At 33.8% G+C, this 15285-nt stretch overlaps 1 protein-coding gene and 1 pseudogene across 1 annotated transcript; one reads left to right on the forward strand and one right to left on the reverse strand.

Annotated features, from left to right (window-relative positions):
• Window positions 1-5607: 5607 nt before the first annotated feature.
• LOC143552542 (protein CPR-5-like) lies at window positions 5608-8404 on the forward strand. The gene is made up of 5 exons (XM_077042732.1): window positions 5608-5808; window positions 6585-6641; window positions 6929-6964; window positions 7053-7745; window positions 7841-8404. The coding sequence occupies exons 1-5, from the start codon at window positions 5608-5610 to the stop codon at window positions 8363-8365; spliced, it is 1512 nt and encodes a 503-aa protein (XP_076898847.1). The 3' UTR covers window positions 8366-8404.
• A 489-nt stretch (window positions 8405-8893) lies between these two features.
• LOC143552534 (nuclear transcription factor Y subunit B-1 pseudogene) lies at window positions 8894-9655 on the reverse strand (annotated as a pseudogene).
• Between the last annotated feature and the right edge of the window lie 5630 nt (window positions 9656-15285).

Genomic DNA, 15285 nt, shown 5'->3' on the forward strand with positions numbered 1-15285 from the left:
GGGTAAGATCTCATTGGCTTTCGGGTAATCTCTGGTACTTTTAGATATATAATTAAATCAGAAAAAAATAAGTATTTGATAGGTAACTTCTGTTTGCTTGTTGTTTTAATGTTAAACTGTTCATTAAACTTATCATGTCAAATCCATATATTTTAACCGGAATATAAAGTTTGAAGATTTTTACCTTTGACGTCTAAAGTCAAACAAGGAATTGTGACCTTAATATGATAAAATTGTTGTTTTTCATAGAGAATCGATATTGGATTATGTGTACTTGTAACTTGATAGATATTTTCACTGTTGCATTGTCATAGGATTAGATTAGTTTACTTATCTTTTTTGATAGTTACATTATGCTCATGTATCAACTCAATGTGATTCTTTTATGTAGTCTCGGTGTAGAGAAGAGTTCTTCAGCACAGATGCGTGTTGCAAAACTTTTAGGAGCAATGAAATAAGATGAGGGTTCCTTGGATACTTTCGTCTGGCAAATTGTTGGACTTGGTATGTTTTTCTATTTGGACCTTTCAATTAATAATTTTATATTGAAATTTAATTATCAGTTAACCAAGCTCAAAAATTTTTAATATATTAACGAACGTAAAAGAACGAGCTCAAACAAACGTAAACTAACGAACCGAAAAAATCAAAACTGAATGAAAACGAAAATTGAAACTAAACTCAAACGAAGCCAAAACAGAAACCGAACCGAAATAAAAAACGAATAACTGAACATTGAAACCAAACCAAAACTTAATCAAAACAAAAAAGCCGAACAAACTGAAACGGAACCAAAAATAAAAAAACTGAAGCCAAACTAAACAAAACCAAAAAAATCTAACCGATCAAAACAAAAAAAAGGAAGAAAGAAATCAAAGAACAAAAAAACTGAAGTAAACAAAACCAACAACCAAGGTTGGTTCACATACTGGTTTTATAGATAATATTTTGTATTCTTTGCTTTAGTGAGCTTTTCCAAAACATAATTTGTTATTTAGCTACCACAAAAGGTCTAAAATAACCTTCTATGGTTGTTGCCATATTCAGTTGCGGGTCATCATGACAATGTTTGCTGCTTGCCTTTTTTGTTTTGGTTCTAAGCATCTTGTTTTAGTATTTCTTGATGCTACTAATTTCTACTTTGGCTTAATGGTTAAGTTTTGACTAAAGTAAATGGTAAAACATGAAGTAGCCTATCAAACTCAAACAAGGTTTAAAAGAACGCAATCGAACCTCAAGGCAAAATTCAAGTTTTTAAAGACAGCTCTAAATTGCCATGTAGAGTTCTTTTAGCATAATCTGAGTGATATAAATATTTTGACATGTAGAATTCAAATTTTTGTCTTTGCAAAATTTTATTTTGATTGTTTCCTAAATAAACAATTTTGACTAAACGTCCCTACCAAAATGCTTCGACAATTTTGACCAAAATGACCAAGTTTAGGCAATGCTCAAAACATACCCCTAAAAAAATTGTGACCAAAGTGCCCCTGCACTTATTTGACCAATACATATCAAAAGTATCTCTGCACTTCTCTATTAAAATGCAATAAATTTTGTTCATCTTTTACTTTTAAAAGTCAAATTGTCAAAATGCTTTAAACTATGTTCATCTTTGACTCTAAATAGTCAACTATCAAAAATCCATAGTTCATGCTTGTTGTTTTATTAAAACCTGAACGTTTTGTTCGTTTTCGGTCTTACTTGAAAAATGATCTATTGGAGTTGTTTTTATTTAAGATATAGTGCACGATGTATTGTTTTGGTGAGAGTGTGTATTGTTTTGAACCTGCATGATGTTTAAACCAGGTAAGTTTTTCAGGTACAAATGATGATGTTTTGGATCAGTTGGAGACTTGGAGTTAAGGTGCACGAGTTCAATTATAAAGGAGTTGAGGTACAATAATTATGTTAGATTTGTATACGTTGTTAAGTTTATGTGATTATTCATTTGTATGAGTAAGTATTGGTTTTTGTTTCAGGTCAGCCTGGGTGCACATGAATGCAGGGTGGTAAGGGGTCCGGTGGAATAAGGATGTTGCTTAAAATACTACCGGTTCTTTTGACTCTTTTGATTATAATCCTTTAGTCAAACATGAAAGGTTTTTGCTGTTTTTGCTAAAAGGTTACTGTTAACTATAGAAATAGGAAAGCTTCCTACAAAATGCTAGTGGGAGAGAATGTGATTGGTGGTTTTATTTTTTTTGTTAAATATAAAAATAATAATGAGGTAACGTTTTGACGGAGCTTCATTTACTACACCTCTTTTAGCCAAAAACCCACATGGCGCAAAACGCCCCCATAGAGGCTCCATTCACTACTCATGGTCCAACAGGAACTGGTACATCGTTGTGGAATGTTTTCCCTGCTGCATCGCGCGGGTTTTTTACTATTATATATATATAGAGCAAGGTTATAAACACACCACACCTAAAATAAAGTGTAGAAAGTGTGTTTTCACCATTAGATCTAATAAAACACACCGCACAATAAACACACTTTTTGATATCCACCGTTAGATCAACATATCTATTGCACCAGATTACTTCTTGCACTTCTTAGACACACTTCAATTCTTATTTAACTCCACTATATATATATATACACACACACACTAAATAGCAAAGGACAGTTATCTCACGAAACCTTATTGTAGATAATTTTTAATAATTTTTTAATCGAAGTTAGTTGTTAGTTAGGAACCATGTGCTACTTTACTTTATCAAAAATGGTATTGGGGAAGTCCTGAACCATCACCAACATCCGACCCTCCACGCCACAATGGCACAACCACCACCCACACATCGCCTACCCGCCACCGTTTATCGTCATTACCTCACGCCACCACAAGTATGTTCTCTTTTATAAGTAATGAATAGTTAATATTTTGTTTACCCAAAATATATTTGACTTTATTCGTTGAAATTAGCTTGAATTCACCTGCGTTCAAAGCTTGCAATTAACTGGCGGTTAACCAAATAAACCAAGCCACCTTTTCAATAATTGAAGTAACCAAATTGCTAATAACAAAAATAAATCATGTATGAGAATCTATAAATCAAACATCAGTTATTGATTTAGTTTTAATCCATCACTGAACTCAGTTGACCAATGCTCGTCCTTTGACGTTAATGGTTTAGCTGAATGACATCGTTGTATACCAAAATACTCCTAGTGAAAACTGAAGACCGACATGCAAGCGCCCATAACGACATCTCATTTCCCACAAATGTATATATCAGTTATATAAATTTTAATACAAACAACTTGCGATAAACATGAATCTATGTTAAGGGCTAATATGTATCACTGAGCATGGCCTTATATTTTATTATAGACATGTATTGTGGATCATATATTATTCTAGTTTACTAATGGGCCACTTTTTTTTGTTACCAACCTTCGATTACTAATACAAATTTGTCTTGTTTTCAATTTTACTTTATATACGTAACCAAATTTGGTTAAAGAATTTTGTGGATCACTATATTTATACCTATACCTATCGTTTTAATTGTAAGTCTTTTGAAATTTTCTTTCTTTATCTTGCTGTATGTGATTATTTTCTCTATAATACATACAAGTGTTTATATAATATTCTTGCCGTTCTCTATATAAAACTAGTTTTTGTCATGTTTATTTTGCATCTCCATTAAAAGTAACAAAACCTCTTTAATTGCTTTCCAAAGTCAAATTTCTTGGATTCAACTTAGTCAAATTTCTTGGATTCAACTTGTAAATTCAGTAAGCAGTGTTATATAGAGCTTGCAAACGTATGATACTAAAGCTATTTTTGTCACAGCCCCCGACCCCTATACCCTGGGATGGGAAGCCGTGAACATTGATTGGTGGCATCGGTGTTTATTAAATTATTTTGCAGCGGAAAATTTCATCAGAACCGTAGTTAGGAAAAATGATCAGAGTTATAAAAACACCATGATTATTATATTGATAAACCGGGAATTTAATCCCTTTTAATACAAACATAAGTTTTATAGGGTTAACCCTAATTTACAAAACACGTTTCTTTATTCTTGTGACAAGCCACTTATTTAAGCTGGAAGCCCGCAGGCATCATTCCTTTGTCTCTAACAAGTCACCTGAAACATGTTTAAAATATTTGATCAGCAAGAAATACTGGTGAGTACATTCATTTGTAAATGACACATTTTACAGTTACAACATTAAGATGTTTTTACAACTGCCTGCTTACAAATTACCGAAAGGTACTTGTCACTCGACCGTATCTATGACTGTGGTCATATTACTTATTGGCTAACACTTGTCCAATAAATAGCGTGTAATAGCCCAGTAGGCAAGCCTTGTATACAAAACCCCACAATACCAGTAGTAACCATCCCGTAAGTCTACAGAGACTTAATCACTGTAATGTATTTAAAATATTTTTAAAAATATATTTGAAACATTTAGACCATCTGTCATGAGTTTTATAGGTTTTGAAATTATCATGACAATGTCGGAAAAATAGTGGTCTCACGCAAATGTGAGTTGTACAAAAACTCGAATTTCTCACCTTGCAAGTTTATATATTAAAGAACACCTCCTGGTATTAAGCATCTAGGATAAACACAATGCGTATTTCTAGATTAGTATAAAACGAATAATCATAACGATAATCACGAGATTAGAAACTTTACACAATGGCACAAATGTCTTACCTTAACAGGCAGAGCTTTTGGATTCGTGTATGTTTATTTCGATCGGATAGGATATCGCTACGATAACTTGGGTATTATACTTTATAAAATACTTATGTGTGTGTGTTTTCAGAGAGAAGAGAATTTTGAGCGAAGAAATGAAGTCCCGATGCCTTTCTATTTATAGCAGATTTTGGACCCCATCGCGGTATGTGATGGCTATAAATAGAAAGCCGTCGCATACCGCGAAGCATCTATAGCTTCGCTGAGTCAGCCCTAGGCCTGCTACGTGGCACGCCACGTGGCAGGCTACGTGTCTCGCCTGCGTAACCTCCACGTCGCGGTACGCGATGGGAAATCTGAACCCGTCGCGTATCGCGATGGAAGAATATTTTTTTTTAATTTTATTTTTCTTAATTCCCAACAAAAATACTAACGTGCGAAGTGTAAAGTGCGCCATCAAAGCGCTACATTGCACCCATCGCAATTCGCCCGAGCCCGTGCGTGTGCTTCGCACCCTCCGCTAGGATCACTGGGTGTGATATGTCTTATAAGAACATTTACATAGAAATTTCCTTTCTTAAGAGTTTACAAACCTATTTATACTATCCAGCTCAGGCTACCTTTAGTCAACAGAGGCCGCGTACGGAATACCCGCGTTACTTAGTTGGCCTCTCCATGAAAAAAAAAACAATAAACAACCCTAATCCAGATAATACACTTGGAATGATTTAGCATATTGAGTTTGAATCTTGAGTGGATTGACTGATGATCTAGTTATCCAAAATCTAAAACCTCCTCGTACCCAATAACCGAAACCACTTCCAACTAAAAACCCCACCAACTACGGAACCCATTTGTCCGTTATTATTAATCTCTACTCCATATAATAAAAACTGCCGCAGCAATAGCATAACTTTCAAGCTTCCCACCACCACCACCCCTACCCATGGAAAGACTCCACCAGCAACCGCCAGTTCACGATGACGTCATCTCCACCACCGTATTGAATTCAAGACCAAAGGGTATTCGTGTATCCACCAGCCGTAGAAACCCTAGGGTGGCTTTTAATTCCAAACGACGGAATGGCGGTGACGCCGACGCGCTTGCTCTTCCTCTTGGAATGTCAATTGCTGCTTTTGTTGCTCAGGTTATTATTTATTGACTTACTGTTAATTGTTATACTTTTTGGTTGTATTTGATCCAACTGTTGGTAACCCAGAAACCCTAAAGATTGCTTTTTTATTGTGTGGGGTAACATTCTTTGAGGGGGTTTTATTGTTTATGTTAAAAAGTTTGAATCTTGGTTGAAAAAGATTACGAATTGTTATTGTTTATATGTTTGTTTGTTTACAGTTGGATTAAAAGATTGGTAATTTGATGAAATTTCTAATGAGTTGCTTTAGTTAATAGGTAATGTTTGTAGGTGTACATTTACCATTCGGGTATGGTTTGGTTGTTGGGTTGGTCTGGTTCCACTTCTAGCTTTTCCCAAGCTTAATCTTGGCTGCAAGATGCAAAGAACCCGTTACAAGGTGACCCGAACTCCCTCAGTCAAGACTTTGAGCCCTATCTGTGGGATATGTCTACATGACTACATGTAACTTAAGGCGTAAAGATGGCAAAGTTATATAGTTACTTGATTTTGAGAAGCATTTGTAGTATAGAAGTTAGGTTGCTAAAATACCTTGCCAACACTTAACGTATGATCTACCTTTGCATGTTAATAGTTTACTGTTTTCTTTAATAAGCATTGCCCTTGATTTATTTTTAATAATGGTTGTAAAGATTTGTTCTTTTAAGTGCAGCGCCAGTAGCGGTAATTATTAAAACCGCATTGCATCAATCTTGTGCACTTTTTCTGTGTCTTTTAATGCCAGTACTGTTTTGTTTATCACTAAGCATGTCACAACTCTAATGTTTCAGGTGTTGGAGAAGAAAGATGCAACTGGAGAAAGGTTGTCTGCAGATCGTCTCTCTGAGGTATTTGTAATATCATATTCTCCGAATGTATTTAGAATCAGAAAGTTTCATTTGGTGCATTTGTATCTTCTTGTGCTGCTCATGTGGACAGCTTTGGCTGGAACATCCTGCTGAGAACTTTCAGCTATGGATTATATAATTATGTGCGGTTGGTACGTTTAGAGGTGTGACAACTAATTGCGTGGTTTAATGATCCCATTGTTTCTGTATATTAATGACTTAATATATTCTAGATGTGGTAAGTTTATCCAGTTTAAGTGTTGATTCGTGTTATTTTTACCTCACAGATATGCGCTTTGGCGGTTAAAGAATCATTGTCCAATGTAAGTATTTCCGCGTTTACCACTGTAAATAAATTATCAGTTATTAATGTACTTCTTGTAACAACTTATTCTCCTGTTATTGTTACAGGTTTTTGGGGACAAATTCGACTGCTTTGTAAGTAACTTTGAAAGATCATTTCAAAGCACTTTGATGACACTCAGAGTAATCAGCGAATCATCAGGAAACCGAGAAAGATATTATTCGCACGGGGAAAGCAGTTCAAATGATTTTCATTTCAATATGAAAGAGCACACATCCACAAGCAACCTTCAAGAACAAACACCCGTTATTACTTTAGATGAAGACAATAATGTACATAGAAACCCTATTTACAACGACCTTGCAGTTGCTTACGGCCCAATAAACGGTCGAAATAATCAACAGCTGGCGTCTGTTCCTCCGAGTCGACTGCATTCCCAGTCGTCTGCACTTGCCACTTTTGAAAGATCTGTAAGCGAGCAAGTTCGTGCTAATGATCTTAAGGCAATAGAACTTGGCCTTGATATGCAAAAGTTGAGACTAAAAGAAGCAAAGATTGCTGTTGACTGTGATTCAAATGTTTTGGAGAGGATTAAGTTGTCAATGGGAATCTCAAAAGCAAATTTTAGAGCCGAAAAGTTTAAAACAGAGCTGCAAGATACGAGACATGCTCAGTTGCTTAAAAAGTGTGTTGACTGTCTTGTTGCGGGTTTGTTGATTATGGTAGCGTGCCTTGCTTATGGAACTTATATTCATTCCCATCAGAGACTCGTTGAAGCTAACGAATCGTGTATGATCAAGGTATGGATAATGTTGTTTATCTTATTCTAATGATTCTGAATTAACTTTTAAAACATGTGTCCAAACACTAACTAATCGTCCTCTTCGTTTTCCAGGAATCAAGTTCATGGTGGATCCCAAAACCAATGGCATCTTTTAGTTCAGGGTTCCAAGTCCTCCGATGTCAAGCTCAAGTTATAAGCCGAATGCTTTTCGGAATATTAATGATTATTGCAATCGCATTTCTTCTCATTCAACGCTCGGGAACCACAAATCAAACAATGCCAGTTACATTCTTAGTTTTACTACTCGGTGTCGGCTGCGGTTTTGCAGGAAAATTTTGCATAGACACGTTGGGAGGAAGCGGGGCTCATTGGCTGTTTTTCTGGGAAATTATTTGCTTGCTGCATTTGTTTGCAAACATTTGTACCTCAGCGTTGTTCGGTATTCTACATGGGCCTGTTACAGTGGTTGACCAGTCAACGAGGCGGGTGGTGTTCCCGTACTGGTTCAGGCGAGTGGTGTTTTACGCCGCCTTGTTGGTGTACCTCCCGTTGCTATGCGGGTTGATCCCGTTTGCTGGAGTTGGAGAGTGGCTTGAACATTTTGCATCACTGGTAGTTGGTCGTGTATCCGAATGAATGTTCTTTTTATGTTTTGCAGTTGGTTTTTGTAACTTTGTGTTTGTAGTTATTTGAGTCAGAATAGACCAGCTGTTAATTATTATTAGATGTGTTTTAATGAGTGTTTTGTCTTGCCTTTGTAATCTCTGATCTGTTTGTTTTACTCTGTTGGTTCTGATATGTTTATTGTTGTGACTTGTGACATAAATAACTTTATTTATATGTATGAAGTTTGAAACATATTGAAAATAAACTTGATGAATGAAAAAACTTGTTAAACTTTGATTTATTATTATTATTATTATTATTATTATTTTTGTATTATTTGTTGTTTCCATCTTTGGTCTAAATTCCTTTTTTCTTAAATTATAACAACTATATTAGTGTTGATACAAGTTACAACGTATCGTAAACCAAATAAACCATTGCGAATCACCTAAAATCACACACTTAGACATACCTTAATGTTAATTTAAATGATCAGTTCCAAGTATATAATTATTACAAATACGAATATCGCAAAACTCATTCCGGTTTATGTAGTTACTACATAAATTGTTGAGCATGGGTCGCCACGACTGTGTTAGCATCATGCAGCTTAACCATATTAATCAACTCGTCATGATACCCCACGACACGTTCACGATACATGTCATCAGAAACTTCAAAGACCGGTTGTTTTAGTGTCCAGTTAGACACCTCACAACCGATCTCAGTAACACCAGTGACAACATCACTGGGCGTGTTAGAAGTACCAACGTATTGGTTCAAGTAACTTTTCAAACTACCAACGTAGTTCTGAAAGCCTAAGGTTGTCATGGCCCACAAGAGATCCTCGCCATTGATCGTCTTTCGCTTCTCTCTTTGGCATTTATCCGAGGCTTCACCGGTTATAAAACTAATGAACTCGGACACACATTCTTGGACGGTCTCTTTTGCTTCTTTTGACATTTTGGCATTCGCGGGGAGTGACTTTTTCATGATGCGCCCAACGTTGGCTATCGGGAGAAGCCGCTCTTGGTCTTTAGACGAGCTTTCGGAGGACGGGCTACCTGCCGGGCTCATTGGGATTCTTTTTCCGGTCATGGTGTTTGTTTTGGAGTCTTAAGGGTGATAGATTATGGGCTTTTATGGTGCAAAGAGTTAGTTAACAAACATTATTAAAAAAAGTGCAAAGACGGTTTGATTTAGACAAAAATTATATAAATAAATTTTATGAGAAGAAGCGTTAGTATATTTTGGAGCCGACTATTTTGCATTATTATATTTTAACTCGCAATATTATATTTTAAATATGCTTATTTTAGCCTTTATGAGTTACTAGATCAATTAGTTTTGTACTAGTTATAAACTTATCAGCAAAATGTTTATGATTTTTTAAACTAATTAATTATGAATAACCTGAAATTATCAAACCCTTGACCAACTAAATAATGATTATTAGACCGTCCGCGTCGCTAGTAGCAAGAGATTTAACATTCACAACCGCTCTCTCCTCTCAAGTCCTCTCTTCTCTTCATGTCGGACTTGTTTAACTTTCTTTTAGCATCGGACTAAGGGCGATTGCGATAGAGTTGATCTTAATTGTAACTTTAAGCAATAAGAGTGCATCTAAATATTATATATCATGACATTTGATTGATTGTGAAGTTGACGTATAAAGATTAAGTGCAGAGTTGTACATTTTTGTTTCTTAGGTAAGAATCCAACGTATATATGTTGAATGGTGATGTTAGAAAAGGATCAAATATTGTATAATCATTTTTTAAAAAGTAGGTTAAAACATATGTTAGAAATCTTTATGAATCATCTAAAACAAATTAATATTACGACAAATAAATAGTTTAAAGCAATATTACTGAAAGTTCATATGCAATTTAGTTACTAAATATATTCAAAGTTGTACGATTTACAAAATTAAATATCATAATATGCATTTTAAAATTAAGATTACTAATTTATAACATCCATATTAAAAAATTAAGGGGCATTTACATATTTCCCCTTCCTTAACATCCTTAATTACATATTTCCTCAATACTAAAAAAATAATTACATATTTCCCCTTCCTAACACATATAAAAAGAGGAAATATGTAATTGATTTTTGGGGTTGGGGATATATGTAATTAAGGGTATTTAGCAAGTGGAAATATATAAAAATTCCAAAAATTAATATGGAAAAGTTGAAGCCTGTAGATTCTTTCATATTGTAAGTAGAAGTATTTAATTTATTAAAATGTTTGACGTTATTATACCACTAGTAGGACATTACAAAAAAACAAAAGTTATTTAATTACTCGATCGATATTATTCATATCAGCCCACAGTATTCATCAAATATGCTTCCAACGGAACATTATATATGGTATCAGACTATGACTATCAGATGACAAAATTGTTGCTGGATAAATGTGGGTTTTTAAAGTTTTTATATATAGTAGATTAGCAACAATAACAAATATATATCAACTCTTTTTTCATTAGTGTTATTAATTGAATCATGTAATCTGTTGTTATTGAATCATCACTTCACTATATGTTTACAATCTCGGTACTAACAATCGAACACAAAGATAATTATTATAAAATGTAAAGCTAACTTTACATGTTCACGTCATGACAAATAGAAACAAGTATCAAAGTGAATCACTACAATAGATGTTCATAGTAGTGTACGTATTAAAATATCATAGGAGTTAGGATTTATAAGATATCATTCTGCTTTAGTATATTCTAAATAATTAACCTTTCAGCTCCTTCTAATACTTCTATCATACCGTTAAATAGTTCTCTAACATATGTACTATACTGCTTAAAAGTAAATTTATCTATATCTATATCTATATCTATATCTATACTATATATAATACATCAAAAAAGGGCAAATTAAGACATCTATTTTTAAGTAATTTACAACACTTAAAACATATGGCTACTCATTTTCTTTTTCATCATCGATTTGTAATTATAGGTTTGAACTTTGTCTCAATGACGATTTGGTTACTCATTGATGATACGGTTTCTTTTGCTCTTTAAGAGTGACGATGGCATGCAAAAACTATGGCGGTGATGTTGAAAGTGATTCCTTATCACAAGGTTCATCTTCATAGCCAATTTTTTCTTCTTAATTATCTTTTGTATAGAATTTATAGGGTGTGGATTAAATTTTAAGATCTGGTGGTTCTAAAGGGCACGGTTTGTTTGTTTGTTTTTGTAATTTTTGTTTTTTTTGTTTTTTAGTGTGAACCGTTTGGGATTGTTCAAAGTAATAATCTAATTAATCTGAAAGATAGCATTTGGTAAAGGTTGGACTTTTCATTTTTCTCAATACTCTCGCTAATGCTTGGCATAATTGATGTTGCTAAATTCCGTGTTTTTACACAACTCCGTGTCTCCGTGTATCATATGAATTTTATATTTGTAATATATATTTGATGGTTTGTTTTTGCTAATGTATGTTAATCATAATTTATGTTTAGTTCATCTTTTTTGTACGTAACCCCGTGTAATACACGGGTTATAACCTAGTATCATTAATTTATGTTTACCAAATTATTGATGTAAATATCCTATAAAATAGGATATAATAAAAATTAATATCTTATTTATTTTAAAAAGATGTATATATTATTTAAATTGAAAAACCAATTTGATAGTCTAAAAAATAAACGGGTCTTGGGTCTCATAAACCATATGTATATTATTAACTTTCATAATTATTATTTATAATTAAAACCCAATTTTATAGTAAAAAAATAAGCGAGTCATGAGTATCTTTTATCATCAAACCATAAGTATATTCTTAACTAACATACAATAAATAAATTTATTTATTGGTACCATGCAACCTGCACCAAGTGCCCAAAGAATTTGCTATATGTGAGCGGACACACATAGTTCAGAAGATGGCTTTTGAACATTGTGGCTCCGATTTTTTATTTTCTTACATCGGTTAGTATCTAAATTCGAATTTTTTGACCAGAAAAGTCAAAGTCAATTCTATAAGTGAAAGGTGTTGGTTTGAGTTTTAGGGTTTGAAAGGGCTGTTCAGTACCACGTACTGTAGCATTTTGCAAGTTTAAAATACAACTTAGTATTGCATTCCAATGGTTTAAACTTGAAATTCAAAACCCAAAGGCTCAAACCAGACTGAGATTCAGTTGTATTCAAATTCCACATTCCAATCGCGATGGTGAGAATCGATATTGGATTATGTGTACTTGTAACTTGATAGATATTTTCACTGTTGCATTGTCATAGGATTAGATTAGTTTACTTATCTTTTTTGATAGTTACATTATGCTCATGTATCAACTCAATGTGATTCTTTTATGTAGTCTCGGTGTAGAGAAGAGTTCTTCAGCACAGATGCGTGTTGCAAAACTTTTAGGAGCAATGAAATAAGATGAGGGTTCCTTGGATACTTTCGTCTGGCAAATTGTTGGACTTGGTATGCTTTTCTATTTGGACCTTTCAATTAATAATTTTATATTGAAATTTAATTATCAGTTAACCAAGCTCAAAAATTTTTAATATATTAACGAACGTAAAAGAACGAGCTCAAACAAACGTAAACTAACGAACCGAAAAAATCAAAACTGAATGAAAACGAAAATTGAAACTAAACTCAAACGAAGCCAAAACAGAAACCGAACCGAAATAAAAAACGAATAACTGAACATTGAAACCAAACCAAAACTTAATCAAAACAAAAAAGCCGAACAAACTGAAACGGAACCAAAAATAAAAAAACTGAAGCCAAACTAAACAAAACCAAAAAAATCTAACCGATCAAAACAAAAAAAAGGAAGAAAGAAATCAAAGAACAAAAAAACTGAAGTAAACAAAACCAACAACCAAGGTTGGTTCACATACTGGTTTTATAAATAATATTTTGAATTCTTTGCTTTAGTGAGCTTTTCCAAAACATAATTTGTTATTTAGCTACCACAAAAGGTCTAAAATAACCTTCTATGGTTGTTGCCATATTCAGTTGCGGGTCATCATGACAATGTTTGCTGCTTGCCTTTTTTGTTTTGGTTCTAAGCATCTTGTTTTAGTATTTCTTGATGCTACTAATTTCTACTTTGGCTTAATGGTTAAGTTTTGACTAAAGTAAATGGTAAAACATGAAGTAGCCTATCAAACTCAAACAAGGTTTAAAAGAACGCAATCGAACCTCAAGGCAAAATTCAAGTTTTTAAAGACAGCTCTAAATTGCCATGTAGAGTTCTTTTAGCATAATCTGAGTGATATAAATATTTTGACATGTAGAATTCAAATTTTTGTCTTTGCAAAATTTTATTTTGATTGTTTCCTAAATAAACAATTTTGACTAAACGTCCCTACCAAAATGCTTCGACAATTTTGACCAAAATGACCAAGTTTAGGCAATGCTCAAAACATACCCCTAAAAAAATTGTGACCAAAGTGCCCCTGCACTTATTTGACCAATACATATCAAAAGTATCTCTGCACTTCTCTATTAAAATGCAATAAATTTTGTTCATCTTTTAATTTTAAAAGTCAAATTGTCAAAATGCTTTAAACTATGTTCATCTTTGACTCTAAATAGTCAACTATCAAAAATCCATAGTTCATGCTTGTTGTTTTATTAAAACCTGAACGTTTTGTTCGTTTTCGGTCTTACTTGAAAAATGATCTATTGGAGTTGTTTTTATTTAAGATATAGTGCACGATGTATTGTTTTGGTGAGAGTGTGTATTGTTTTGAACCTGCATGATGTTTAAACCAGGTAAGTTTTTCAGGTACAAATGATGATGTTTTGGATCAGTTGGAGACTTGGAGTTAAGGTGCACGAGTTCAATTATAAAGGAGTTGAGGTACAATAATTATGTTAGATTTGTATACGTTGTTAAGTTTATGTGATTATTCATTTGTATGAGTAAGTATTGGTTTTTGTTTCAGGTCAGCCTGGGTGCACATGAATGCAGGGTGGTAAGGGGTCCGGTGGAATAAGGATGTTGCTTAAAATACTACCGGTTCTTTTGACTCTTTTGATTATAATCCTTTAGTCAAACATGAAAGGTTTTTGCTGTTTTTGCTAAAAGGTTACTGTTAACTATAGAAATAGGAAAGCTTCCTACAAAATGCTAGTGGGAGAGAATGTGATTGGTGGTTTTATTTTTTTTGTTAAATATAAAAATAATAATGAGGTAACGTTTTGACGGAGCTTCATTTACTACACCTCTTTTAGCCAAAAACCCACATGGCGCAAAACGCCCCCATAGAGGCTCCATTCACTACTCATGGTCCAACAGGAACTGGTACATCGTTGTGGAATGTTTTCCCTGCTGCATCGCGAGTGTTTTTTACTATTATATATATATAGAGCAAGGTTATAAACACACCACACCTAAAATAAAGTGTAGAAAGTGTGTTTTCACCATTAGATCTAATAAAACACACCGCACAATAAACACACCACACCTAAAATAAAACACACCGCACAGTAAACACACTTTTTGATATCCACCGTTAGATCAACATATCTATTCCACCAGATTACTTCTTGCACTTCTTGGACACACTTCAATTCTTATTTAACTCCACTATATATATACACACACACACACTAAATAGCAAAGGACAGTTATCTCACGAAACCTTATTGTAGATAATTTTTAATAATTTTTTAATCGAAGTTAGTTGTTAGTTAGGAACCATGTGCTACTTTACTTTATCAAAAATGGTATTGGGGAAGTCCTGAACCACCACCAACATCCGACCCTCCACGCCACAATGGCACAACCACCACCCACACATCGCCTACCCGCCACCGTTTATCGTCATTACCTCACGCCACCACAAGTATGTTCTCTTTTATAAGTAATGAATAGTTAATATTTTGTTTACCCAAAATATATTTGACTTTATTCGTTGAAATTAGCTTGAATTCACCTGCGTTCAAAGCTT

This window comes from Bidens hawaiensis, unplaced genomic scaffold, assembly GCF_021521415.1.
Source record: "Bidens hawaiensis isolate Kalapana, Puna unplaced genomic scaffold, B.hawaiensis_p1.1 tig00016943_1, whole genome shotgun sequence".
Lineage (NCBI taxonomy): Eukaryota > Viridiplantae > Streptophyta > Magnoliopsida > Asterales > Asteraceae > Bidens > Bidens hawaiensis.